Source organism: Purpureocillium takamizusanense, chromosome 3 (assembly GCF_022605165.1).
Source record: "Purpureocillium takamizusanense chromosome 3, complete sequence".
In the NCBI taxonomy this organism is placed as follows: domain Eukaryota; kingdom Fungi; phylum Ascomycota; class Sordariomycetes; order Hypocreales; family Ophiocordycipitaceae; genus Purpureocillium; species Purpureocillium takamizusanense.
Window position 1 is genome coordinate 2693568 of NC_063070.1, and position 25194 is coordinate 2718761.

General features: G+C 60.2%; 9 protein-coding genes across 10 annotated transcripts; 7 read left to right on the top strand and 2 right to left on the bottom strand.

Annotated features, from left to right (window-relative positions):
- The first annotated feature begins 427 nt into the window (after window positions 1-427).
- JDV02_004414 (uncharacterized protein) lies at window positions 428-1200 on the top strand. Its single transcript, XM_047985628.1, has 3 exons — window positions 428-627; window positions 794-925; window positions 1039-1200. Exons 1-3 carry the CDS (start codon window positions 532-534, stop codon window positions 1123-1125), a joined length of 315 nt encoding a protein of 104 aa, XP_047841605.1. The 5' UTR covers window positions 428-531; the 3' UTR covers window positions 1126-1200.
- Window positions 1201-1766: 566 nt separating this feature from the next.
- Window positions 1767-4490, top strand: dpp4 (Dipeptidyl-peptidase IV). The gene has a single exon (XM_047985629.1). The coding sequence runs from the start codon at window positions 1931-1933 to the stop codon at window positions 4343-4345; it is 2415 nt and encodes an 804-aa protein (XP_047841606.1). The 5' UTR covers window positions 1767-1930; the 3' UTR covers window positions 4346-4490.
- Window positions 4491-5613: 1123 nt separating this feature from the next.
- JDV02_004416 (uncharacterized protein) lies at window positions 5614-7666 on the top strand. Its single transcript, XM_047985630.1, has one exon. The coding sequence runs from the start codon at window positions 5640-5642 to the stop codon at window positions 7572-7574; it is 1935 nt and encodes a 644-aa protein (XP_047841607.1). The 5' UTR covers window positions 5614-5639; the 3' UTR covers window positions 7575-7666.
- Window positions 7667-7883: 217 nt separating this feature from the next.
- Window positions 7884-10807, top strand: RAD10 (ssDNA endonuclease and repair protein rad10). The gene is made up of 2 exons (XM_047985631.1): window positions 7884-8517; window positions 8630-10807. Exons 1-2 carry the CDS (start codon window positions 8144-8146, stop codon window positions 9540-9542), a joined length of 1287 nt encoding a protein of 428 aa, XP_047841608.1. The 5' UTR covers window positions 7884-8143; the 3' UTR covers window positions 9543-10807.
- A 368-nt stretch (window positions 10808-11175) lies between these two features.
- JDV02_004418 (uncharacterized protein) lies at window positions 11176-12754 on the top strand. Its single transcript, XM_047985632.1, has 2 exons — window positions 11176-11357; window positions 11431-12754. Exons 1-2 carry the CDS (start codon window positions 11220-11222, stop codon window positions 12739-12741), a joined length of 1449 nt encoding a protein of 482 aa, XP_047841609.1. The 5' UTR covers window positions 11176-11219; the 3' UTR covers window positions 12742-12754.
- A 1362-nt stretch (window positions 12755-14116) lies between these two features.
- JDV02_004419 (Mannosyl-oligosaccharide 1,2-alpha-mannosidase) lies at window positions 14117-16835 on the top strand. Its single transcript, XM_047985633.1, has 4 exons — window positions 14117-14848; window positions 14997-15178; window positions 15373-15960; window positions 16134-16835. Exons 1-4 carry the CDS (start codon window positions 14604-14606, stop codon window positions 16709-16711), a joined length of 1593 nt encoding a protein of 530 aa, XP_047841610.1. The 5' UTR covers window positions 14117-14603; the 3' UTR covers window positions 16712-16835.
- Window positions 16756-19157, bottom strand: JDV02_004420 (uncharacterized protein). Its single transcript, XM_047985634.1, has 2 exons — window positions 18331-19157; window positions 16756-18247 (listed from the first exon to the last, which is right to left on the bottom strand). The coding sequence occupies exons 1-2, from the start codon at window positions 18720-18722 to the stop codon at window positions 17170-17172; spliced, it is 1470 nt and encodes a 489-aa protein (XP_047841611.1). The 5' UTR covers window positions 18723-19157; the 3' UTR covers window positions 16756-17169.
- Window positions 19158-20166: 1009 nt separating this feature from the next.
- SNU13 (RNA binding protein snu13) lies at window positions 20167-20695 on the bottom strand (the record flags this gene model as incomplete). Its single annotated transcript, XM_047985635.1, has 3 exons — window positions 20167-20429; window positions 20512-20607; window positions 20677-20695. 3 exons carry the CDS (start codon window positions 20693-20695, stop codon window positions 20167-20169), a joined length of 378 nt encoding a protein of 125 aa, XP_047841612.1.
- A 700-nt stretch (window positions 20696-21395) lies between these two features.
- Window positions 21396-25018, top strand: JDV02_004422 (uncharacterized protein). Of its 2 annotated transcripts, XM_047985637.1 has the most exons (3): window positions 21396-21908; window positions 22089-23868; window positions 23936-25018. In XM_047985637.1, exons 2-3 carry the CDS (start codon window positions 22677-22679, stop codon window positions 24628-24630), a joined length of 1887 nt encoding a protein of 628 aa, XP_047841614.1. In that variant the 5' UTR covers window positions 21396-21908; window positions 22089-22676; the 3' UTR covers window positions 24631-25018. The 2 variants fall into 2 exon arrangements, with proteins under 2 accessions (XP_047841614.1, XP_047841613.1); XM_047985636.1 differs by having other exon boundaries at window positions 21396-23868.
- Window positions 25019-25194: the final 176 nt, after the last annotated feature.

Consider the following 25194-nt stretch of genomic DNA (forward strand, 5'->3'; position numbering starts at 1 on the left):
CAGAAGATGGATGGTACGTACAATCAATCAATCGTAGGCAGTTGCGATGTCGGGTCGCCCGTATCTCGACAGGCGTCAATTGGTCTCAACTCATATGCGTCCGTCCGTATTATTGCTGTAGATTGCTGCGTGCGGCCGGGCCCTGGAGCACTTTTTTCTCTTTCCTTTGATAGCTTTCTTGTTTGTTCCTGCTATTGTTTTCCTGCCGTCACCGCATCTGGGGCGAACCATTGATGACTGGTGCCTACGTACGTAGGTAATTCATATCTCGTCGCCAGGCCCCCAGCCCGCGCGTGCCCGTAGCCGGGCCGTCCGCGCTCGATTGAGTCGAGGTCAACACAAATCACGGATTGGCATTTGATGACGACAGCACTGTCAACGAATGAGGCGGCCGTGCACTGCTGGCTGAGCTGCTGGTCAATGCCTTTATAAACCCCGCGGCGAATCCCCTATTCACTAGACCTTGCCATTTGATCTTTTGGGAGCATTGAATGAACAAAAATACCAAGCACACCTACGGAATCCGCGACCATGGCAGCGTCAAACTACACGGGTCCCATCTTCTGGAGCCAGGAGGAGGCAGACGCCTATGTGAATGAGCTGAACGAAGAGTACGAGCGGTCGGGAGTAAGTACATCCATACCAGATAGATGGGATACACCAATACCTGTGCTCTCTCCCATTTGAACACGACATGGACCCATTCGGGACCAGGTCGCAGCCGAAGGGGAAAAAGGTGTCAGTCTTCATTTCTGGAGGCGAAGCGAGTGCTGATATACGTGTGTCCGTCTAGTCTTGCGAACATGACAGCCAGATCTGTAACTTCAAGTATGCATCTGTGGTCGGATGGAGGAACAGGGCGAACGTCGCCTATAAATGGACGTTGAGAGCGGATGGTTGGTTCAAGGCCAAATGCCAGTCACACGTAAGTAACATTGAAGGACGCTCTCGTCAAGAAACCCACATCCCTCCCCCAACGCACGCAGCCTTTTTTATCACTCTTGGATGCCAATTGACTTTATGGCAACATCAATCTAGTGCCCCAAGGGCGAACTCGGCCTGGGCTCGTGCTGCGTCACCTTCTCGCCAGTACTCCACGAGTATCAGGCGGAGTGTGGGCCTTGACAGAGATGTCAGTGCTGGCCGAGGAGTTCAAGGGGTTTCTCTTATTTCTTTTGTTCGGTTTTTTTTTGGGGGGGGGGGGGGGGTTGTATTCGTCTTTGATGGGAGGTGGATGCAGGACACGAAGTTGATGAGAATGTATTCTGCCATGTGGTAATTGCCTCTACTACCAGACATTGATGCGTGCACACTATAACGTATACAAAGTACGTCGTCCCACAATTTGCGTGCGCTTGCCCTCGTCATTAAACACCTGCATGTCGGCATCAATGAAATTATGGAAAGAGTGTCCGGTGCAACATGGGGGCGTCCGAAGCCGCATCGCGGTCCCACGGTTCGGCGGCGGAGGGCTGCGCGTCATTCGCTGCAGTGACCCCGCCGTAGTACGAAGTAGTTTCGTTCTGCAGGATCCAGGCTTGCCAGGATCCATGCCAGGGTGGTGTTCTTGGTGGGCTGGGGCGGCGTTGACAAGGTAGGTAGGTACTAAGGTAAGTAGCGGGTGTGACGGACAAAGAGATGAGAGCTCGATGATGAGTGGCAGTGGTATATAATAAGGCGGGAGGGGGTGTCTCTCGTCTGACCCCGGATGGATTGAGAAAGCCCCGAGACAATTGACTTATTGCGCGCGCCCGCTCGGCTCCCCTCCCCCCCCGGACTGGACGCTCGCTGGCTGTGAAGAAGGCGTCTGGTGCTTGACGGCACATCGTCATTCCAGTCTCGTGAGACAGCTTACAGAGCAAGAAGAGGAAGAGAAGAGAAGAGAAGAGAACAAAAGAGGAGAGGAGAGGAGAGAGAACTCTTGACCGCGATGCTCGTCTCTCTCGGCAAAGGGGCGGCGGCGCTCCTGTCCCTCGCGTCGTGGGCCGCCATCCTCCATGGCGGCGTCGTCGGCGTGGGCGCCATCGAGCCGCCGCGACACCCTCACCAGCCGACGGGCAACGGCGAGCGGCTGCTCACGTACAACGAGACGGTGACGACGCGCAAGATCCGCCCGTCGTCCATCTCGGTGCGCTGGACGGCGACGGGCGACGACGGGCAGTACATCACCACCAACGACAAGGGGGACCTGGTGCTCGACAACATCGCCACCAACGCGTCGAGCGTCTTCGTGCCCGCCAGCAGCCTGCCCAACGGCACGCGCGAGTACTGGATCCGGCACGACAGCCGCGCCCTGCTCGTCGCGGCCAACGCCACCAAGCAGTACCGCCACTCGTACTTTGCCGACTACTACATCCTCGACGTCGCGTCCGGCAGCAAGACGCCGCTCGTCGAGGACCAGGCCGGCGACATCCAGTACGCCGTGCAGGCGCCCAGGGGGAACGCCATTGCGTTTGTGCGCGGCAACAACTTGTACCTGCGCGATGGCGACGGCAAGGGCGGCGGCAAGGGCAACGTCACGCAGATTACGAGCAACGGCGGCCCGGACATGTTCAACGGCGTGCCCGACTGGGTGTACGAGGAGGAGATCCTGGGCGACCGCTTCGCGCTGTGGTTCTCGCCCGACGCAAAGTACGTCGCGTACCTGAGCTTCAACGAGACGGGCGTGCAGACCTTTACCATCCCGTACTACATGGCGGGCAAGAAGGTCGCGCCGCCGTATCCCAGGGAGCTCGAGCTGCGGTACCCCAAGGTCGGGTCCAAGAACCCGACGGTCGAGTTCAACGTGCTCGACGTCGAGGCCAAGAAGTCGAGGGCGGTCCCCATCGACGCGTTCCCCAAGGACGAGGCCATCGTCGGCGAGGTCGCGTGGGTCACCGAGGGGCATTCGTCCGTCATCTACCGCGCCTTCAACCGCGTCCAGGACCTGAGCAAGCACGTCGTCGTCGACCCCAAGACGGGCGCGTCCAAGGTCGTCCGCGAGCGCGACGGCACCGACGGGTGGCTGGAGAACACGCTGGCGATGCAGTACGTCGGCAGGATCAAGGGCGCCTGCAACCGGACCTACTACGTGGACCTGTCGGACGAGTCGGGCTGGCAGCACGTCTACCTGTACCCGACGGACAGCGGCGGCAGCAATAGCAAGCCCATCCAGCTCACGTCGGGGGACTGGGAGGTGCTGTCGATCCTGCACGTGGACGCGAAGCGCAGCCTCGTCTACTACGTGGCGACGACGCGGCACAGCACCGAGCGGCACGTCTACAGCGTCTCGTGGGCGACCAAGAAGGTGACGCCGCTCGTCGACGACGGCGTCTCGGCGACGTGGACGGCGACCTTCTCGTCCCAGGGCGGCTACTACATCCTGACGTACAGCGGCCCCGACGTGCCGTACCAGGAGCTGTACGCGTCGAACCGGACGGACAGGCCGCTGCGGACGCTCGTGGACAACAAGGGCGTGTACAAGGTGATTGACGAGTACAGCCTGCCCAACATCACGTACCTGGAGCTCCGGCACCCGGACGGCTTCTCGCTCAACGTGCGACAGACGCTGCCGCCCAACTTCGACCCGTCCAAGAAGTACCCGGTGCTGTTCAACCCGTACGGCGGGCCCAACTCGCAGCAGGTGATCAAGGAGTTCCAGGCGTACGGGTGGAACGCGTACATTGCGTCGGAGCCGGAGCTGCGCTTCATCACCTACGTCGTCGACAACCGCGGCACGGGGTCCAAGGGCCGCAAGTTCCGCAGCGCCGTGACGGGCCACCTCGGCCGGCTGGAGCCGCAGGACCAGATCTGGGCGGCGCGACAGCTCATAGCAAGCAACGCCTTCATCGACGCCGAGCACGTGGGCATGTGGGGGTGGTCCTTCGGCGGCTACCTGACGGCCAAGACGATGGAGGCGGACTCGGGCGTGTTCACGTTTGGGCTCAGCACGGCGCCCGTGTCGGACTGGCGCTTCTACGACTCCATGTACACGGAGCGGTACATGAAGACGCTGGCGGGCAACGCGGCGGGCTACGACGAGACGGCGGTGCGGAAGACGGACGGGTTCAAGAAGGTGGCGGGCGTCTTCTCGCTCATGCACGGCACGGGCGACGACAACGTGCACTTTCAGAACGCGGCGGCGCTCGTCGACGTGCTCGTCGGGGGCGGCGTCTCGCCCGACAAGTTCCGCATGATGGCCTTTACCGACAGCGACCACGGCATCAGCTACAACGGGGCGACGGCCTTTCTCTACAAGTTCCTGACGGCCCGGCTGTGGGACGAGGTGCAGCGGAAGTCTGGTAAGGGCTTGGTGCACCAGTGGAGCAAGAAGACGGTCGTCGACATCGCGGGCGAGGGGAAGTAGGCATCATCTGCAGTATATACTACTTGCTATACTCATCTATACTATTACAACAGTACATGGTTTATTCACAAATAGGATTCCGCAGTAGTACATACATATACTTCGTACTTCGTATATATATACGGAGTATGCTGATGTTTACGGGAGCGTCTATTCTTAGTAGATGGCCGTCTGCTAGCGAGGACAAACCGCGTCCGCGTTCGTTATGCGTGTAGAAAGGCTGGTGTTGCTCTACTAGTCCAGTTCACGTTGGCTGCAGTCAACAAAGTAATATGCGACACACCCGGAACCGCCGCTGTGGCTTTGCTCGACGGCGTCCAACCAGGCAAGTAGTCGGATATACCGAGTCTTTCACAGTAACTTACCAAGTTAGTCAGAGGCGACACCAACAACCTATGTCAAAAGGTAAATCGACGGATGCGTTGCCCTGTCAGCCGCAGTAGCAGCTAGCGGTCAAGTGGTGGTCTTGCCGTGCAGCATGCATCACCCATCAATCACCAGCGACTGCCGAGGGCTGTCTGCATGGCCTTGTCAAGTGCCGCCGCATGTCTTGTCTGCCTAGTGTCAACTCGCTCCAGGCCCGTCGCCAATGCGATGGCCCCCATGCCTGCTTTCTTCTTGACGCTTTTCGACTCACGATGCGGGCGGGCGGGCGCACGGCGCTCGCCAGCTGAAGAAAAGAAAAAGCCCCCGACTGGGCCATCAGCCGCTCGCCAACAATCACACGACTCCACGCAAGGCAGGGCAGGGCAGGGCAGGGCAGGCTTCCTCCTCCCCCCCCCCCTCGCAGACACGCGGCGCATCGCCAACAGTGCGTAAGCTTTGGAGGCGCTTCTGAAATAGCAGCAGCAGCAGCAGCAAACAGCCAAGAAACCCACCGGACTGACTCCATTTCAACCATGGCAATGCAGTGGCGACGCCCCCACGGCGCTGATAGGCTTGCGGTCCACGCCACGCGTCATGGTGGTCCCGGGACACGGAGTCGCTCGGTACATACGAAGTACAGCGCCAGGGAAAAGGGTGGTGGTGAGCCTGTCGCTGCTGTTGGCATTGGGGGGGCTGAGCGCCATCAGCACGCGAGGCAGTGCAGCCTTCGGATCGGTGCCAGTCCGGGGGTTGCCGAGAATGAGTGAGAGTGAGAGTGAGAGCGAGAGCGAGGAGGGAGCCACGCGCTGCTGATATAGTAGACGATACGAGGCCTCGACCTTTCTTTCGCTCTTCTCCTCTGCCATTCCTATTTTATTTTTCCTTTTTTTTTTTTGGATTAAAGAAAAGAACTGGGTTCAGCATCACCATGAGCAAGCACCTCTCCTTGGTGATTCCCGGCGGCGGGCGGCCGCCCCACGATCTCCTCCTCAGCGACTCGCCGCCGGCTTACACGCCCCGCGCCAGCAACGTCAGCAACCGCAATAGCAGCAGCAACAGCGGCCCCGACAGCACCAGCACCAGCACCAACACCAGCAGCAATGGTACTCATAAGAAGCGCCGCTCGCTCATCGGCAGCATCCCCAGCAGCCTCATCCCCGGCCGCGGCAAGCTGCACAAGCTCTGGCCCGCGGCCGCCGGCGGGTCGTCGCGCAGGCGCCTCTCCAAAACGCACGACGACGGCAACAGCAACAACAACAACAACAACAACAACAACAACGATTTCACGTGCGACATGAAGGACTGGAGCCCCAGCGACGTCAGCGCCGTGATCCGCCTCGCCGGCTTCCAGATGGGCGCCCTGGCGAGCCCGGCGCCCGCCAACAGCGCCGCAGCCAGCGCTGCTGCCATGTCGTCTGCGTCGACGACGACTACGACGACGACCACCGCCGTGTTCGTCTCGGGGGCCGCCCGGCGAGGAGGAGGAGGAGGAGGAGGAGGCGAGAAGTGGATGCGCGACGACGTCGAGGAGCGCCGCATCGTCAACGCCAGGGCGGATCAGCACGTTGTGCATAACTTTAGCAGGCTGCCGTCGTATCTGTCGCCGCCGCCGCCGCTGCGCGTCAACAGGAAGCCCATCCCCAGTGGCCTAGACGGGATGATGGAGCCTCCATTTCTGCCTCCGCCTCCGCCTTCGTCTCTGCCGGCCTCCTTCTTGTCCCCTCCCGCCCCTCCCGCCCCTCCGGCGCACGCACCACCGCCCGTCCCGGCGCCGATGCGGGCCGCACCCTCGCCGCCGCCGTCGCTACCACCGCTGCCATCACCTCCTCCGCCACTCTTCGCCGAGCTGTCCGCAGACGCCTGCTTCGGCACATGTGCCGACCCGTCGGAGCAGCGAGACTCGTTCCCCTCGACGCTCCTCCCACCACCATCACCATCACCACCACCACCACCATCGTCAGCGCCCCGGCCGGTGATATTGTCCGGGTCGGCGGGGCTTCGACGGGCCAAGACGCCCGTCCGCAAAGTCGGACAGCTCGAGCGCGAGGCGGCGGCGCGGCGGCGGCGCATGTCGGCCGCCACCGCCGCCGGCGTCAACAGGACATCCAGCGTCAGCACGATAGCTCGTCAGTACAGGGACCTGGTCGAGTACCCCGCCCCGGAGGACGAGCCCGACGTGCCCGACGTGCCGCCCATCGATCCCAAGTTTCTCCTTCAGCAGCAGCGGCGGCAGTCTGCTCTGGAAGCGGCGGCGGCAGCTCCGCGATACGACCCCTCCGAGTTTCGCAAGAGCCTGCTGTTCACGCCCTCACCCGTGTCCGATGACGGCACGCTGGTGACGTCCGATCAAGACCACGGGGATGGACACTACTACAACAATAACAACTACAACTACAACTACACATATTCCGGAAACCCGTCGCCCATGCCGCCCCTCGCAGCACATGGCTCCAATTCCCCGCGCAACAGGGACAGCGACGGATACGGCAGCGCCCCGGATGCCACCCCCGCCGCGCTGCGCTTCCAGGTCGGCCTCGACTTGCTGACGCGAGAGCTGTCGTCCGCGATGGCCAGCAACAGCCACAGCAACGATGACGATGATGCCACCGCGGAGGCGTCGCGCTCGGGCAACCGCCAGGGGCTACAGGTCTGGCTCATGATCGAGGCGTACGAGCGCCTGCGGGACCAGCTCGCTGCCTCAGGGACGCAAAACGAAGAGGTGCGCATGGCCATTGACGCGTGGCTCGAGGCGCTGCACGCGATCCACAGGAACATGATGGTGGTGGTGGATGATGGGGGGGCTGCGGACAGTGACAGCGAGTACGAGGACGACGATGTGGTTTCGCTGAGCGGAGGGGCATGAATGAATCATGAATTAGATTAGTAGGATTGATACCCTTTGATGATACTTGGGAAATTTGGGAGGAAACAAGAATGCTACCTAGACAGCGTATAAAGAACTTTGTTCTCGGTATGCTGTGTGGTTGCATTGGACAGTATTGTACGTATCAGTTTTCATGGTGTCTTTGCAGGTCCCCCCCACCGTCTACGATGCGTTCATCTTGTCTCCAAGTACAACTCTCCGGGCTTCACGACGCTTGCCCACGTCGATCTCGTCACATCATCTTGCATTCATATGAAAAATGCAGCCTAATGCAATGCTACCGTGCCTGCTAAACACCATCTCGCCGTGATCAACAAATGCGACCGTGGGGGGTGGTGGACTTGGATCGCGCGCATGGCCCGTGGTTCAGGGTAGGCGTCAGGACAAACGGGGGGGTGTTGCGTCATTGAAGCTTCAAAATTCCGGGTCCTCCCCGACCGTGAATTGCGTCCAGCTGCCCCTTCACCTCCAGCGTCCACAGGAGAGCGGCACGAAATTTACAGCTCACCCCCCGCCTCCGGAAGCTTCACCACCAGGGTCCGCAGCCCATGGACGACGACTTTGGAGCCGACGACGCCCTCCTGGCGGCCATGGCGGCGGCCGACCCGTCACCAGCACCAGCACCGGCACCGGCTCGCCGCCCGGTCCAGCAGCCCGCACCGCAAAAGGTGCAGCAGCCGACGCCGCAGCGCCTCGACAAGGTGCCTCCGGCGGCCGGTTCGTCGTCGTCGGGAGGCGGCGCCAAGGTCGTGCAGCCGACGCCGCAGGCCCTTCCGCAGCGGCAGGCCGGGTCCACGATCCTCGTCTCGCCGCGCCAGCGTGGCAACCCCGTGCTCACCAACCTGCGCTCCATGCCGTGGGAGTACAGCGACGTTCCGGCCGACTACGTCATGGGCGTGACTACGTGCGCTCTGTTTCTGAGGTGAGTGTGGGCTCCTCTTGATGCTGCGAACTGCAGCGGGTGGAAAACGGCGGCGGTGGCGGCGGTGAGATGAAGAGGAAAGAGCTGGGCTGGATGCTGACGACGACAACAGCCTCAAATACCACCGCCTCCATCCCGAGTACATCTACACGCGTATCCGCAACCTGCAGGGCCGCTACAACCTCCGCATCCTCCTCACCATGGTCGACATCCCCAACCACGAGGACTCGCTGCGCGAGCTGTCCAAGACGTCGCTCGTCAACAACGCCACCATCATCCTCTGCTGGTCGGCGGCCGAGGCGGCGCGCTACCTCGAGCTCTACAAGTCGTACGAGAACGCAAACTTCGCCGCCATCCGCGGCCAGCAGTCGTCGAGCTACGCGGACCGACTGGTGGACTTTGTCACGGTGCCGCGCAGCCTCAACAAGTCGGACGCCGTCGCCCTGGTGGCTAACTTTGGGAGCCTCCGCAGCGCCGTCAACGCCGACGCCGAGCAGCTGGGCAGGCTCAGCGGATGGGGCGGCGTCAAGGTCAAGCGCTGGTCGTCGGCCGTCGAGGAGCCCTTTCGCGCCAAGAAGGCGGCCCGGCGAGGCGTGCAGGACGCCGCCGCCGCCGCCGCCGCCGGACAGTCGTCTGAGAGTCAACACCGACTGGCGCGGCTGGACCAGGCCATGCCGCTCTCGCGCGTGCCGCTTCGCGACATGCCTGCAGCAGCAGCAGCAGCAGCAGCAGCTGTCGGCCCGTCTGGCGAGGGCGGCAGACAGCCCGCCGCGGGGACAGGGTCGTCGGGGCAATCGGCGCCGAAGCAGTTCCAGTTCCTCGACGACGATGGCGATGACGATGACAACGACGACGATGACGAGGAGGCGCTACGGGCGGCAGCAAAGGAGGAGACGCACAAGACGGCCGGCGATAGGAGCGCAAGGGCCTCCCAGACGGCCCGGCCGGCCGAGAAGGCGCAGGAGCGGGAGGAGCTCGCCGGAGGGGTCGCGGCGGCGCTGGCCAAGCTGCGCGAACACGGCTGACGCGCCCAACTACTACGTCTCGCGGGCCAACATACATACATGCTTCGTATGCATGAGCAACAGACTAGAGTCATGCACCGCACAGGTGCGTGAGAGATGGTCATCTCGGCTCATTGATAGCGCCGCGGAACAGCCGAGCGAGCGACGCAGCCAGGAAGCTTCGACGTCTGCAGCCATTCTTGCATCGCGTTGTCTCCGCGCGCTCCTCCTTCTTGATTCGAACGCGTGGGGAGGAAGCAAGCAAGGGCAAAGGCTGCGAGACGCGACCGGGGGGTCGCACTATCTGGTCACGCCTTTGCGGTTGTGTTTGGTGGTGGTGGTGGTGGTGGTGCAGCAAGTCAACAGACAGGGGTACTGTCGCTCACACTTGAATCCTTGCGACGCAACCGAGAGACGACCCCCAAAGGCCCGCCTCCACCCCGCACCGGACTGCGGGATCGCGAAAATAGCCCAGTTCAGTCCCCCACGGACGTGCGGGGAAGGCCTCGATATGGGCAGTCAAGGTACCAGCCCAGCTTACATGCCTTGATTAGTGCCGGCAACCATGGGGTAGAAGCGATCGGCGGCAGAGAGGAGAGGGGGGGTTCCATGTTCCTGGCGGTCAAGGACGGCGTGTCACCTGCGATTTGCCGGGCCGACGGCGGCATTGACGCAAGTCACCTGCAGGCCCCCAGCCAGCCAGCTAGGCCCCGCGCGGCCTTGCGATGGTGGTGGTGGTGTTGTCGTCGTTTGGCTCTGGGACGTGGATGGACGGACGGACGGTCGGCAACGGCTACTGCCGCGGTGAGGCGTTTGTGAGAGCATCAAAAATGGAACCACGAGCGGGCCGCGTGAGGAGGTCGTGTACTACAAATGGTAGCAGCAGCAGCAGCTTTCATGATGCAACGATGTGACGATTCGGTTCGCGAACGAAGCGGTCGCGGCACCTGCCGATATTGATTGACCGAGCACGCGGAACTAACGTTGCTTGTTGTCCGTGCTGGGGCGGGCTGCTCGTCTTCCATGTTGGTTCTCGTGCCGCGACTTGGCCTGGTCTAGTAGTGGTGATGCCTGACCGCGGGGCCGGACGACTAGAGGGGGTGCGGGGGCATCGTCAACAGCCGTCGACGCTCACGCCCGATCGCGTGCGCAATAGGGTATAAAATCAGGTGCCCTAAGGCCCCCGCGGGTACCTGTAAGATTTAAGTAACTAGTTAGACTTGACGGTTTTAGGGCTTTTAAGCACTTATAAATAAGCTAGATATCTTTAAGTATTTATAAAGAATTATTTATAGATAATTCTTATAGAATATTTTAGTATTTAAGTAAGATTTTATATTTACTTAGTTATTATAAAGGTTAATATTTTAAAGTATAAGCTACTTATATAAATAATAATAAATATATATTATATATAAATTTAAGTTAAATAACTTACTTAATAGCTCTTAAATTTTTTATCTTTTTTTCTTTATAGTTTATAAAAATAACAAAAAAGAAAATAATAATAATAGCTATATTATTATTGATATTATATTATTACTATAGGTCATTAAGTTAAAATAAAAAATGTAAATAAGTCTTTAAAAGATATCATTTCGCGAGGTATTATTAGTCGCTGTGAGAGCGAGCTGACCAGGTCGGCACTGACGTGCTTCTGTTCCCTTCCAAGACGTTTCATTTCTTGTCAACTGCAAGATGCCTCCTCTGTGGTTGTGTGATTGGGTGAATTGTCAATACCCGGCCGTCCAACGGGCCGGGGACTGTGTGCTCTGCGACCGGCATCTTTGCCGGACTCACTTGCGGGACCAGTGGCATGCGTGTCCGAAGCCAGAGGTGAATGCTTTCAGCGCCTGAATGCTCTTGCTCTGCTCCACGGGGTTTTCACTGATAATCTTATTCCAATCAGACGAACTGGAGCGAGTACAGCGCCCGGTATGTAGCAGCAGAGTCGCGGCGGCTGGAGGAGTTGTGTCGGCGGATCGACGGCGGGAAGCTATGTGAGCGCGCGTCACAAGTGCGCAGTGACGCCAACGTACCTTGCGCAATCGACCTCTCCCCGAAGAAGCTCTCGGCCATGATGGGCGGGCAGAACTGTCATGCCGAGGTCGTGTTCGCGGACGGCGTGGTGTGGCTCGCGCGATTCCGGGTGCCTAGCCCCATATCGCCGCCGGTAGATGTGCGTGACTACGTGCTGCGCAGCGAGGCCGCGACCATGGAGTTTCTGCAGCGCCATACGCGAGTCCCCTCTCCGCGCGTGTTCGACTGGGCCTGCGAGTCCGATCCGGCGAATGCGGTAGGCGTTGGCTATATCCTGATGGAGAAGCTGCAGGGCACGCCGCTGGACTGGCAGGGCGCAACGACCGCGCAGAGGGAGAAGGTCGTGCGGCAGCTTGCAGACATCATGCTCGAGATCGAAAGGCACCCTTTTGACAGGCTCGGATCGCTTGTGGCACCGGCGGTGGCGGCGACAGTGCCCCAGATACAGGTGCAGAGTCTGGCACAGCATTCCACGTTCCAGTCGGGCGAGGACGATGGTCCGTTGGGGCCGTTCTGCTCGTCGCGGGAGGCCTCGCGTGCGCTCGTAGAGGCGCACCTCCGGATGATCGCTGGCGGTGAGATTGGGACGGCCGAAAACGCGGCGGACGTGTTTCTAGCCCACCGGTTCCGACTCGACGTTCTGGATAGAGTCTGGAAGGCGACCACAGCAGCAGTGGGTGAGGAGGATGAGAAGTTCTTCCTTAAGCATGCGGACGACAAGGGCGACCACATCTTCGTAAACGCCGACTTCGACATCGTGGGCGTCATCGACTGGGAGTGGTGTAGTACCGTGTCCAAGGAGGAGGCCTTCTCCTCGCCGTGCATGATGTGGCCGGTCGCAGCGTTCTACGACGGCTCAAACGAGCTGGCGGATGAAGAGCTGCTTCTGGCCCGCGTGTTCTGCGAGAGGGGCCGCGAGGACCTCGCCCGCTGCGTGCTCGACGGGCGGACGGTACAGAGGTTCTTGTTCGCACTCGGTCCCGGCGGGGCGTCCCACGAGAACAGGAGAACGTTTGCCTGTCTTTTCATGGGCCTAAAGCGGGCGTTCGATCCGGAGCAGCATGGCGGTACAGAAGAAGAGCGAGGGAGAGAGGAAGAAGAGTGGGAGGTTTGGAAAGCAGGAGCGCTTGTGAAGTGGAAACATGATGGTCTGTTGCAGGCTATACTGAAGAGCAAATGACAAGTCGCCGAACAATATCTCATTGTCAAAAAGAGAGCAAGAGATATAATACAATAAAATCTCATATTCTTGTCCGTCCTTGGCGGCCGTCTCGTTTCACCTGCGTTCACGAACCTTGACATGCTTGTCTACTGGTCCGCCATGTGCCTATTGACCAGACATACCCTTTTCTTGGCTTAGTGAGAAGGCCCACGCCACGCTTAGACATCGGATCTAGCTTTGGAGACGGCTCTCCCGTTGGAGGTCAGGAAGCCGACTAATAGAAGAGATGACACTGTATGTCCCGATGTCCAGCTGGGTAGCTACCTCATTACGATGCTGGCCCATTCTTAGCAGCTTACGAAAGCTTGCCTCCTCTTCTCTAATTGTTGCGAACATCTCGGCTTGAGGCGCTTTCGGTAGCTACTTAAGCAGACTATATACTTTCTCATTTAAGTTTAGATGGGATATTATTGACATACTTTCATATTATTAACTGAGTATTATATATAAAATATAAAGTTTATATATTATTAGCTTATAAGAAAAAAAAAACTCCTTTATATATGAAAGACTATATAATAAAATAAAGAAAATAAGAAAATCTAAAAGCTATTATAATCACTCCTTATATATAAGCTATTATAGCTATATTTTAATTTTTAGCCTAGCCTGGCTCATAACTAGTATTTATTCATTATAATACCTCTTCTGATGCTTCTAGAGAGTGGTCGAGGCGATAATACCCAGCGTGCCGGGGCTAGCTCAATCTGTACTTGGCAGTTGTAATTTGGATCTTCGGCCCAGCAGGTACCTTATAGGGCCGCATCGGCCATATCCTTGCCCTGCAGGAGCCCATTGGTCATCCGCACCCGCATAACAGGCCCGTCGCCTGTTCCTGCGCCGCCATCAGCAGATGTGGGCAGCAGGGCGGAACAATGCAACGTCAAACAAAAGGGCCGCGGGGCAAGAGATAGTTTCGCCGTCGTCGACGCGATCGTCACACGGACGGACGGACGCTCCCCTCACGGGTCCCCCCCGGCGAGAGACCTAGTGATGCGCCGTGTCAGCAGCGCTGGGGACGGGCGGCGATTCGACGACGATAACAACAACACCATCAACCAGGAGCCATGCGATGCGGTGCAGAAAGATGCGAAGGTCCGGGCCCCCGGGGGAGCTGGGCGCGAGCGTGTCACCTGCCTAGTAGGGCGGCCCTGTCCGTCCGCAACAACAACAAGGTTCAATGTCGCCGATGCCGATGCCGACGCCGACGCCGCCCCGGCCGCATGGGATGCATCGCGGAGACTCGTGAGCTTCGCCGCGAGCGAGGCCCCCCCCTTCCCCCTTCCTTTCGGCGCGCAGACAGGAGCGTGCATGTGCCCATGGGCGTGCCAGGGGGGGGAGGGGAGGGGTCTCTCTCTCTCGCTTTTGCGCTTGTTGATCTGGCATGACGATGACGGGTCTAGTGCGCGATGTCTCGGATGCTCATCAATGCAAGCACACAGGAAGGGGGGAGGGTCCCCTCGCACGTATGTATGTATGTACGCAGCCTCGCGTGCCGGTTGAGACCCCCCCGGTTGAATTTACGAGGAGCAATACATACTTTGTGCGTGCGTGCGTAAATATATATCTTTGGCTCGACTGCCCACCGCCGCCGCCCACCCCTTGTCTCGTTCTGGCGGCACGCCTTCATCATCGTCATCTTCACCATCATCGTCGTCGTTGTTGACGTTAGGTGCGAAGGAGAGAGAGAGAGACACACACAACCCGGGCTCTTGTTAAGAAAAACAAGCCCCTCAGCCCCTTCATCTCCGGTGCGCGCGCGCCGCCGCCGTGCCACTGCCTGGTACCAGTGAACCACCACCACCACCGCCGTCATCATCATGCGCAGCTCGCTCGTGGTGCTCCTCGAGCTCCTCGCCGCGTCGTCGGCCCTCGCCGTGCCGCTCTCGGCGGGTGGCGACACCAACATCGTGACGAGGAAGAGGGACGTCACGGCCCCGAAGCCCAACCACGCGCGCGCCAACGAGGTCAAGCAGGCCTTTGAGCAGTCCTGGAACGGCTACGTCGAGTACGCGTTTCCGCACGACACGCTGCACCCCGTGAGCAACAGCTACGAGGATGACCGGTATGGTTAACCCCCCCTCTCCTCTTCTCCTCATTTTCCCCTCTCCCGCGCGCGTATGTGGAACAAAGAAACAAAGAGGGAAGGAGGATGTGAAAAGGGGGGGGAATGGAAAGGATGGACCTCAAGACTAATAATGAAATATCTACAGAGCCGCTTGGGGCGTGACGGTCGTGGATGCGCTGTCGACGGCCATCATCATGGAAAAGGAGCACTTTGTCGCCAAGATGCTGGACCATATCGCCCAGACCAACTACACGACGACGGCCAAGGAAAACGATGCGATTTCGCTCTTTGAGACGAATATTCGGTACCTTGCGGGCCTGCTGTCTGGTAAGTCGTCACGCTTGCTGCGGCGTCACCACACATACACACACACTCTCACACTCTCACTCACTTACACGAGCGCGCACTCATGCACTCTCTCTCTTTTCCCCATATCTCCCCCCCTCTCTCTGTCAACAACCCCCCCCCCTGAGTGTGAGTGGACGATCAATCACGACTTACATACGCGACCTCGCACACAGGCTACGACCTGCTCAATGGCCCCTTCAGCGAGCTCGTCGAAGACAAAGCCAAGGTGCAGAACCTCCTCGACCAGGCCAAGACCCTCGCCGACAGCCTCAGCGTCGCCTTCAACACGCCGAGCGGCGTCCCGCAGCCGACCGTGTACCTCAACCCCAGCCCGCGGCACGGCAACGCGTCGTCCAACAACATCGCCGAGGTCGGCACGCTCATCCTCGAGTGGACGCGCCTCAGCGACCTCTCGGGCGACCCCAAGTACGCGCGGCTCGCCGAGAAGGCCGAGTCGTACCTGCTGCACCCGACGGGCAGCCCCGAGGCGTTCCCCGGCATGGTGGGCGCCGACGTGGCCATCGCCAACGGCAGCTTCATCAACAGCGACGGCGGCTGGTCCGGCGGCACCGACAGCTTCTACGAGTACCTCATCAAGATGTACCAGTACGACCCGGCCAAGTACGGCGAGTACAAGGACCGCTGGGTGCTCGCCGCCGACTCGACCATCAAGTACCTGGCGTCGCACCCGACGACGCGCAAGGACCTGACGTACCTGTCGCAGTACTCGGGGAACAAGACGTTCCCCGTGTCGTCCCACCGTACGTGCCTATTCTTTTGCCCCTTTCTTGTGTTACCCCCTGATATTTCCACCCCTGCGCCGGGCTCGTCACACAGCGTTTGGGTACATGTAGTACTACCATGGAATGTCGCTGTGTGCGAGTGATATGGGAACGAACCCCTTAGCTGACTGACTCTCGCCCCCCCCCTGTAGTGGCCAGCTTCGCGGGCGGCAACTTCATCCTCGGCGGCGTGCTCCTTGGCGAGGACAAGTACAAGCAGTTCGGCCTCGACCTCGCCAAGTCCTACTTCAACAACTACCAGCAGGCGCCCGCGGGCATCGGCCCCGAGGTGTTCGCCTGGGTCGACCCCGCGCTCCCCGCCAACGACACCAACAACCCACCGCCGCCCGACTCCCAAAAGGACTTTTACGCCAAGTCCGGCTTCTACACGACGGCCGGCTCCTACATCTTGCGGCCCGAGACGAGCGAGAGCCTGTACTACGCCTACCGCCTCACCGGCGACCGCGAGTACCAGAACATGGCCTGGGCGGCCTTCTCCGCCATCAAGAAGGTCTGCAAGACGGGCGCCGCCTTCGCCCAGCTCAACGACGTCATGAAGCCCGACGGCGGCGGCTACATTGACCAGATGCAGAGCTTCTGGTTGGCTGAGACGCTCAAGTATCTGTACCTCATCTTCGCCGACGAGTCGGACGTGCAGCTGCAGTTCCAGGGCGGCAAGAGCAAGTACGTCTTCAACACCGAAGCGCATCCCTTCCGGGTCAAGGGCTAGGTAATTAGTAGGTAGCAAGCAACGTTGTGGGATGTGAAGCGCTGGTGGGAGTATCAATACAAGTATCTTTCTGTCTCACTCTCTATCCCCATGTTTGGGGTTGTTTGTGTGCCTCGTGTCCAACGGAAGACGTCGTGTCGGCCAGCAAGCTGCCCGCATGGTTTGACGCCCATGTGTTGTTGTTGCATGCATATGTGTGTATAGTAACGTAGTATTCCCATCCCACACCAAGACTGAATGAAACATGTCGTTTTGAAGCTGGGATGTGTCTTGTTCCCTTCCACGTCTCGAGTGTAATATTTTTGGTAAACCCATTCGGCGCCCGCAACCCCATTGAAACCACCACCCACTCACCCATTTAGATGGTATCAAAATCCGAAGCACAATAAACGAGACAAACGCACGCCGCACGCCCCCCGCGACGAGCGCGTATAGAAACACTTTATAGAGGAGGGGTTTCAGAATTCTCTGCTCTCGCCAATGTCGCACACGTCAAACACGCCCGTCTCGGGCAAACCCCTGCGCTTGAGCGCCTCGCGCAGAACCCGCGGCGGCTCCAGCACCTCCTCCATGGTCAGCGCCCAGGTGCCCCAGTGGATGCCCATGGCACGCTCGCAGCGCGTGTCGCGGAAGATCTCGACCGAGTCAAAGGGGTTGGCGTGCATGGCGGAGAAGGCGGCGCGCGGGTAGTAGGCGCCGATGGGGATGAGCCCCAGGTCAAACGGCCCGCGCAGCTCGCCAATCTGCTTGAACTGCGGGCACCGCGGCAGCGCCTCGTACTCGGGCCCGTAGTCGTCGACGCCGTGCGGCAGACGCGGCACCGCCCGGTAGCCCGTGTCGCCGCCGAACCACACCGACCGCCCGCCTGACTTGACTCCCCACGAGCACCAGAGCGTCGTGTCCTTGTCGAGCAGCGACCGCGCCGATGTGTGCTGGCAGGGCAGGCAGGAAACGCGTGCCGAGATACTCCTCGTGCTGCCGCTGCCGCTGCCCTTGGCTGGGCGGCCCGCGTCACCGTTACTGTCGCCGTTGCTGCTGCCGCCCTTGTCCGTCACCTGGACCGTCAGCTCCGCGTCCTCCCACCAGTCGAGCTCCGTGACATTCTTGAGGCCGCTCTTGCGGAACCACTTCTCGAGCCCGAGCCCGACGAAGAACTGCACGTCCGGGTGGCTCTTCTGGATCTCGAGCACCGACGTGTGTGACAGGTGGTCATAGTGGCTGTGGCTGATGACGACAGCGTCAATGGTGGGTATGTCGGCGATGGCGCACGGCCGCGGCGTGTATCGCTTCGGGCCGAGGAAGGTGAAGGGCGAGCACCGGTCCTCGAAGACAGGGTCGAAGAGCACGCGCAGGCCCGATGGGAACTCGACGTAGTAGCACGCGTGGCCGAGCCAGGTCGCCCGCAACTTGCCGGGAGAAGAGGAGGAAGAAGAAGCGTAAGACTCGGGAAAGCGTTCGGGAAGCCACTGGGGGGTAACGACGGGGACGGTGGGGGGAGTCGTGTCGGGCTGCTTGAGATCTCCCGTGATAAGCGGCCTGGAACATGTCATCGCCCATGTCAGCGTCTGGTCGACGGCATTCACGCATCTAGGAAGAGGTCGGGATGGATTCCTGCATACCACAAAATGTTACGAACCATGGAGACGAAACCCACGGGATTGGACCACGACGGATAGGGATTCTTGAAGTGCGAGACCCTGCCGCCGCTGCCGACGACGTGATGCGGGTTCGACGACGCTTCGTCGGGGATGCTGGCGCGGCCGGCAATCTTGGCCACGCTGGTCACATATCCGGGCGAGGAGCTCGCCGTCGAGACGGGCCCCAGGAGGGGCGCCGCCGCCGCGGGCGTCACAGCGGCCTCGTCCTTGCTGGTCATTGTTGTTGCTGTGGCAGCGGCGACGATGGCCGAGCCAGACACGGCTGCTGTCAGTGCCAAGGGCCGCCTTGTAGACTGAGCCGTTGCTCTCGTGCGCCAGAGACGGAATGTCCACTGGCCGGCAGGGCGTGGCATGGACTGTGCTGTGCCGATGGGGGAACGGACGACGGCGCACAGAGCTGTGTGAAGCGATGCGCGCGTGAGGCGCGCAGGCGTGTGTGTGCAGAGCTGCTATAATACCGGACGGTTCGAGCACGGGAATGGGCTGGGGAAGGAACAGCACCGGAACGGTCGGGGGGACGAGCCTGTTTTATCTACCTACCTACTAGGTATGTAGTACCTAAGTAACGGTACCATGTACTCAAACAAATACTCGACGATAAGAATGCAGGGCGTTGGCGTGGTGGTGTGTGGTGTGTTGAGCTAACTCCCCAGGTAACCGGTGACGACGACATGGAACGACACGCCACTAATGAATGACCTGCGCCTGAAAGCGAATGCGGCGGGCGCGCGTCCCCCACTGAGAGCTTCCGCTACGCCGGCCGGTCCCGTTTCTCGCCCGTCTCGGGGGTCCAGACGCTGCAGCAGTCAGCAACTAGCCATGCTGTAAGCAAGTGCCAGTCCCCTCCCACTTCATGAGTGTAGGTAGTAGCACTACCCTTACCTACCGTAGGCATAGTATGGCGAGGTAAAGTTTTCCAGGCCGGTGGGTGAAGCGTGAGGTAGTATTGCGACCTGAGGATTATTGAAACGCGGCCCGCCCGCCGCGCCTTGGCAGGTTGGCTGCGGACAGGGATGCCCACAGCAGCCCAGCAGCGCAGGCATCTCAGCAGTGGCTGACGGGCTGCCAGACTGACGCCGCCAGCAGCCCATTGGACGTGCTGATTGAGCCTCGGTGGCTTACCTGCACTATTGAAGGGGGGCTGCCCTGTGGTCGGGAGAGGCGCCCGAGCTGGAGCAAGCAGGTGGTGGTGGCCTTAGCGGAGATAACGCAGCCCGGGCGGGCCGCCCACCGACCCCGAAGTGCGCTGCGCCGGGCTGCGCTCGCCGGAATCTGGGGCCTTCTTGTCCCCAACTCCGCCTCCGCCTCCGCCGCCCCATGTCCTCTAGACGCCGCCCGGGTTCATGCGATCTTCCTGTACCTTAATACCCAAACGTGGCGGCCCTTCGCTGCTCGGGAGTCGGCGGCGGAGCATCACAGGCCCCGTGCCGTCGAGCGTTGCACTCCGTCTCTACTCACAATCAACACATCTCTCTCCTTGGTCTGGTCACTTTGATTGCTCGGGTCGCGTGCCTGGTCCTGGCATCGGACGACCAACTACGACTTGCGCCTTGGATGGCCACTCTTCGCTCCACAGGCACATTTGCGAGTTACCACATGGTATTCTTGACTTATCCGCCCGGCGTGCCTCTGTGCAATAGCATCACCGAAATGGCGACCTTGAATGCGAAGACAGACCAAGGTATATTAAGTATCTGACTGCCTCATGCCGGCCGCTCGTCGTGCTATCCACCCACCGCCTTCAAAGAGGAAGACCTCGGCAGGTAGTACACGCAGATCCGTCCTCAACCGCCAGCCTTAGATGGCGAGGCGCTCGACCTTGTCGCGGAGGGCCTTGATCTGGCCAGCCAGCTGGCCGCCCTCGTTCGAGTTGATGCTGGCCGAAATGACAGAGCGGCTGACACCGCAGGCGCGGCCCAGCATCGTCTTGCTCGGAACGTAGACGTAGGGGGTGCCCTTATCCTCGCACAGGAGCGGGATGTGCAGCAGGATGGCGAGCGGCGCGGTGTCGGCGGCAAGGATAGCGATTTCGCAGGTGCCGCGGTTCAGCGCCTTGGTCACTATGGCCCATCTGTTAGCGTCTCACTCGCTCGCACGCATGTCGTCGGAAGAGCAACGGCGGGGGGGGGGGGGGGAGCATACCCTCGTTGGCGCCCTTCTTGGTCTGACGCTGGTGCGTCGCTGACTGCAGGAGGTCGAGGATCTCCTGGGTGAGCTTGGCATCGGCCAGAGGCCAGGCTGTGAAATCGCAAAACGTCAGTGCTCTCGTCCTTGGGAATGCGGCGACCGATCGACAATGAGGCTTACCTGCGTTCTCCTCAGACATGATTGATGATGTTCTCGAAAGAAGGCTCGCCCGAAAAAGGTTCACTGCCGTGGTTGGAGAGAGAGGCTGGAGATTGCCTTGGTGGTGTTGTCAGGCAGAAAAGTCCAGGACGGTCAAGGGAAGAAAAAAAATGCGACCCCATGTCTGCCCAGAGCCAATAGGCCCCCACTCTGGCGGCCGGAAGGGGAAAGAGTCTTGGCTTGCCGGTGGCCGAGTCACGTGGCCGGTTAGCTGAGCCGCTGGTGCATCTCAAGGTTCACGAGAACTGCGGTGGGACCCTGCAAAAATAGCCGCCACAGCCACCAGCGCACCGCAACCGCCGGGCACCCTTGCAAATTCGATTTCGATTCGGGTTCCGCCCTTGATGAAGCCGCTCCAGAATGGCATGGCCGCCACATGAACATTCCACATGAATCAGTAAATGCCGTCGCATCGTGGGCGCTGGGCCAACGATGCCTGACGTTAGAGCTCCGTGATCCGAGATTGCGCTCGCCGCAAGGCCAAGACGCCTTGATGCGCAGGGCAGAATCACTCATCAGCCGTCGAGACAACGCTGATGATGACAGGCCAGCATCTGCCGCGTGTCCATGGCCGCACTGACACTGTGTCCCGACCCCACCTGTGGCCAGGAGACCCGACGAGTCGACACAGTCCTCGGACAAGTCCGCCGTCGAGTGTCATGGACGAACCCACCAATGGACGAGTCGAGACCAGTCCCCGGATGGGACCCGGGAGGAGCTGCAGATTCTGCATGGCACACACTTTGTGGTGGCCGCGGACTAGCCCGCTTTCAGGGACCGTCGCGATATGGCGTCCGTCGCCCGACTCTCGGTACCCGCGAGGCGAGCAGGCCACGAACTAATGTGGCATATGCGGTGCGAATGCCGTTCCTGGGAAGGCTCTCGTGCCCGGGGCAAAAGGCCTCACCGCAGCTGTTACATAACAGATTAGGTCAGGGATGAGATGAGGGGTGTGTTATTGCTGCGTCTCCGATGCTCAATGCGCGCTGGCCAGTGCATCAGGCACGGCCAACGCCCACTTTGACGTCACGGCGCGCACCACCGATTCACGACCCGAGTCGGCTCAGCGGCGCCGAGCATAATAGGGAGGGGAAGAGGGAGGGCTAGTAGGACGAGGATGGGAGGGCCATGACTGGCTCATTACGCGGCGTCCGTCGGGCACGATCCTGGGGGGAAAACAGTCAACGAGGCAGGTACGTTGGACCCCGTCCATACATGTAGTCATCCATCCACTGTCCTCGCCCGCCACCAACACAGCACAAAACTCGTCCCCATCCCACCTCGTTCATGTGTTCGTACACGGGTGCTCCCCTCCCCATCGCCATCGCACACACTCGTTTGACGCAATGGACGGCACGCCCAACCTGACGCAGGACGAACCCGATCCTGACCCCGGCCCGGGCGTGGGAAGCGAGGCTTCTGGCTCCGTTGAGGCTGTCGCGCTTCCCGAGCCTCCCGCAGAGACGGCGACCGTTGCGGCCCTGAGGAAAGAAAAGGGCCGCGTGCGCTTTAACAGCAACGCTGGCGCGACAGACAGGCCTCAGCAGTCGCCCAGCCCTCATAGTACCACGGGGACGCCGTCCCCTGAGGCTGTCGACCCTCCGCTTACAAGGCCTCGACCTTCAGTCCTCCGCGCCAACTCGTCCAGCAGCGTCGGCACTGTGGGTGACTTTGCCGAAGATTTGGACTTTGCGCCGGGCTCAGAAAAGGCGTTATCGGCCGCTGCCGCGCAGGAACGCGCCAAGCAAGTCGCTGCCAGGATTAGGCGGGGGTCCGCGTCCCCGCAAGGCTCGCGAAAGAGCTCCATCGACTCGCGCGCCGATACTGTAACCACCAACGACGGCGAGCACTTGCTCGGCGGCGACGAGCAGGGAATCCCGCTACGGAACTTGGGGCATACGGGTCTCCAGGATCCTCAGGAGCCGAAGACGGAAGCTGAGCGGCAGGCGACACAAGCCTTGATGCAGGATGCATATCAGCTAGTACAAGCTCATGCGGCTCGATTCGCGGCGACAACTCAGGGCCAGTCGCCGACAACAAACAACGATACGGCAGTGCCGAGTGGCCTCCAACACGAGGTACAGCAGCATGCCACCCCAAGCGAACTCTACGACGGCTCCATCGATGGAGTGTACAATGTGCCGCCCCCTCAACAATACCGTGGCAGTGTCCTGTCGGAGCTCCTCAAGCTCTACAAGCAGCCGGCACAACTCATCGGGCAGCACCAGCACCAGCCCCAAGGCCAGCATTCTCGCTCGGCCTCGGCCGGCGGCCAGTCGAGCGGCTCCGGGGGCGCGACACCAAACCGCAGGAAATGGTACGAGCAGAACCGCTCGCAGGAAACACTATCCAACCTCATCGAGGCGTCGGCCCGGCTGGCCAACCCCAACACACCCGACTCTGCTGCGGGCGCCAAAGGCAAGAAGCGGCCGCCCATGCACAAGCGAGCCGGCAGTGCATCCAGGTTGAGCCATCTATGGCACAAGGAAGAGGAGGCGCGCATCACGGTGCACATTGCCGAGACGCTGTCGCGCCAGGGCTACATCATCAAGCTGTGCCGCGCCCTCATGCTCTTCGGCGCGCCGACTCATCGTCTCGAAGAGTACCTGAGTATGACCGCCCGCGTCCTGGAGATTGACGGCCAGTTCCTCTATCTTCCCGGATGCATGATCATATCCTTCGACGACAGGTCGACTCACACGACCGAGGTCCGCATCGTGCGAACCGCACAGGGCATCGACCTGGGCAAGCTCAAGGACGTGCACCACGTATACAAGGAAGTGATGCACGACGTCATTGGTGCCGACGAGGGCACCGAACGGCTCAACAACCTCATGAAGTCGAAGGAAAAGTTCAACCCCTGGCTGCGTGTAATCGTCTTTGGTCTCACGAGCGTCACTGCCGCGCCCTTCTCCTTCAAGGCCCGCCTCATCGACCTCCCCCTCTTGTTCTTCTTCGGCTGCACGGTCGGGCTGCTGCAGCTCATCGTGGCGCCCAAGTCCAACCTGTACAACAACGTCTTCGAGGTGACCGCCACGGTGCTGGTGAGCTTCTTGGCCCGTGCCTTTGGCAGCATCAACCGGGGCGAGCTATTTTGTTTCTCGGCGCTTGCACAGGGCGGCATCGTCATGTTGCTGCCGGGCTACTCTGTTTGTAAGTCTCCAGCCCCCCCTTTCCTCCCTGGTCCTACATCCCCCTTGGCAGCAGCCTGACCAAGCAGTGTGTTCGGCCCTGGAACTGCAGTCTCGGGCCATTGTGCCCGGGTCCATCCGCATTGTCTACGCCATCATCTACTCGCTCTTCCTGGGCTTCGGAATCACCGTCGGTGCGGCCCTCTACGGCCTCTTCGACATCAACGCGGCGTCGGAGACGACGTGCACCAACCCCCCGTCGGCCTATTACGGTTTCATCTTCGTCCCCTTCTTCGTCGTCTGCATCAGCGTCCTCTACCAAGCAAAGTGGCGCCAGATGCCCGTCATGATTCTCATCGCCTTCACCGGCTACATCGTCAACTACTTCAGCAGCCTCAAGTTCAGCGCCAGCCCCCAGATCGCCAGCACGCTCGGTGCCCTGAGCGTCGGCGTCCTCGCCAACCTGTACTCGCGGCTGCGGCACGGCGTCGCCGCCGCCACGCTCATCCCCGCCATCTTCACGCAGGTGCCTGGAGGGCTCGCCTCCACGGGCGGCCTGCTCAGCGGCATCTACACGGCCAACGAGCTCACAAAGTCCAACCAGACGGTCACCACGGCCAACGGCACCGTCACCTACCAGCCCGGCCAGCCCCTCGACAGCGTCATCTTCCAGGTCGCCGCCTCCATGATCCAGATTGCCATTGGCATCGCCGTCGGCCTCTTCATGAGCGCCTTCATCATCTACCCGCTCGGCAAACGCCGCAGCGGCCTCTTTAGTTTCTAGAGCCCTACACGCCTCTATGATTTCCCCCTTCCTTCTGCCTGCCCTCCCTGCTTTTCTTCTGACGCCTCGCCATTGCTTCACTTCTTGCATGGTTGGCGTCCGCGGCATCATCATGGTCATTATCATTATCATCAGCATCATCCACACACACCAGCATAGCATCTCCACCGGCGTCGTTCCTGACGTCCCCTTTTCCTCCCGCCCCCATCGGGTATGCCCTTGGACATGTAATCAGGGCCCCTCACCCGCCATTCGTATTTAAGCCGCGGCGGGCGGTTGAAACCAGAAAAAAAAAAGCAACGTCTTTTTCCTGTCTCGTATCTTGATATATAGCTTAGTAGCCTGTTGTAGCCCATAGATTTAAGCCAAGTATTCTGCTTTGTTTTCATGTTCCTCTACTACTGGCCATCATTATATCCATGACCTTTGTTCTGTATCCCATGGTCGCACTTTGGAATCCTCTTTGCTGCATAATCTTACTTCTACGTGCACAAAGATACATCCCGTGCGGTGTTACATACTTGTTCGATGTACTTCACGAAGATCCAGACATGGCACATACCG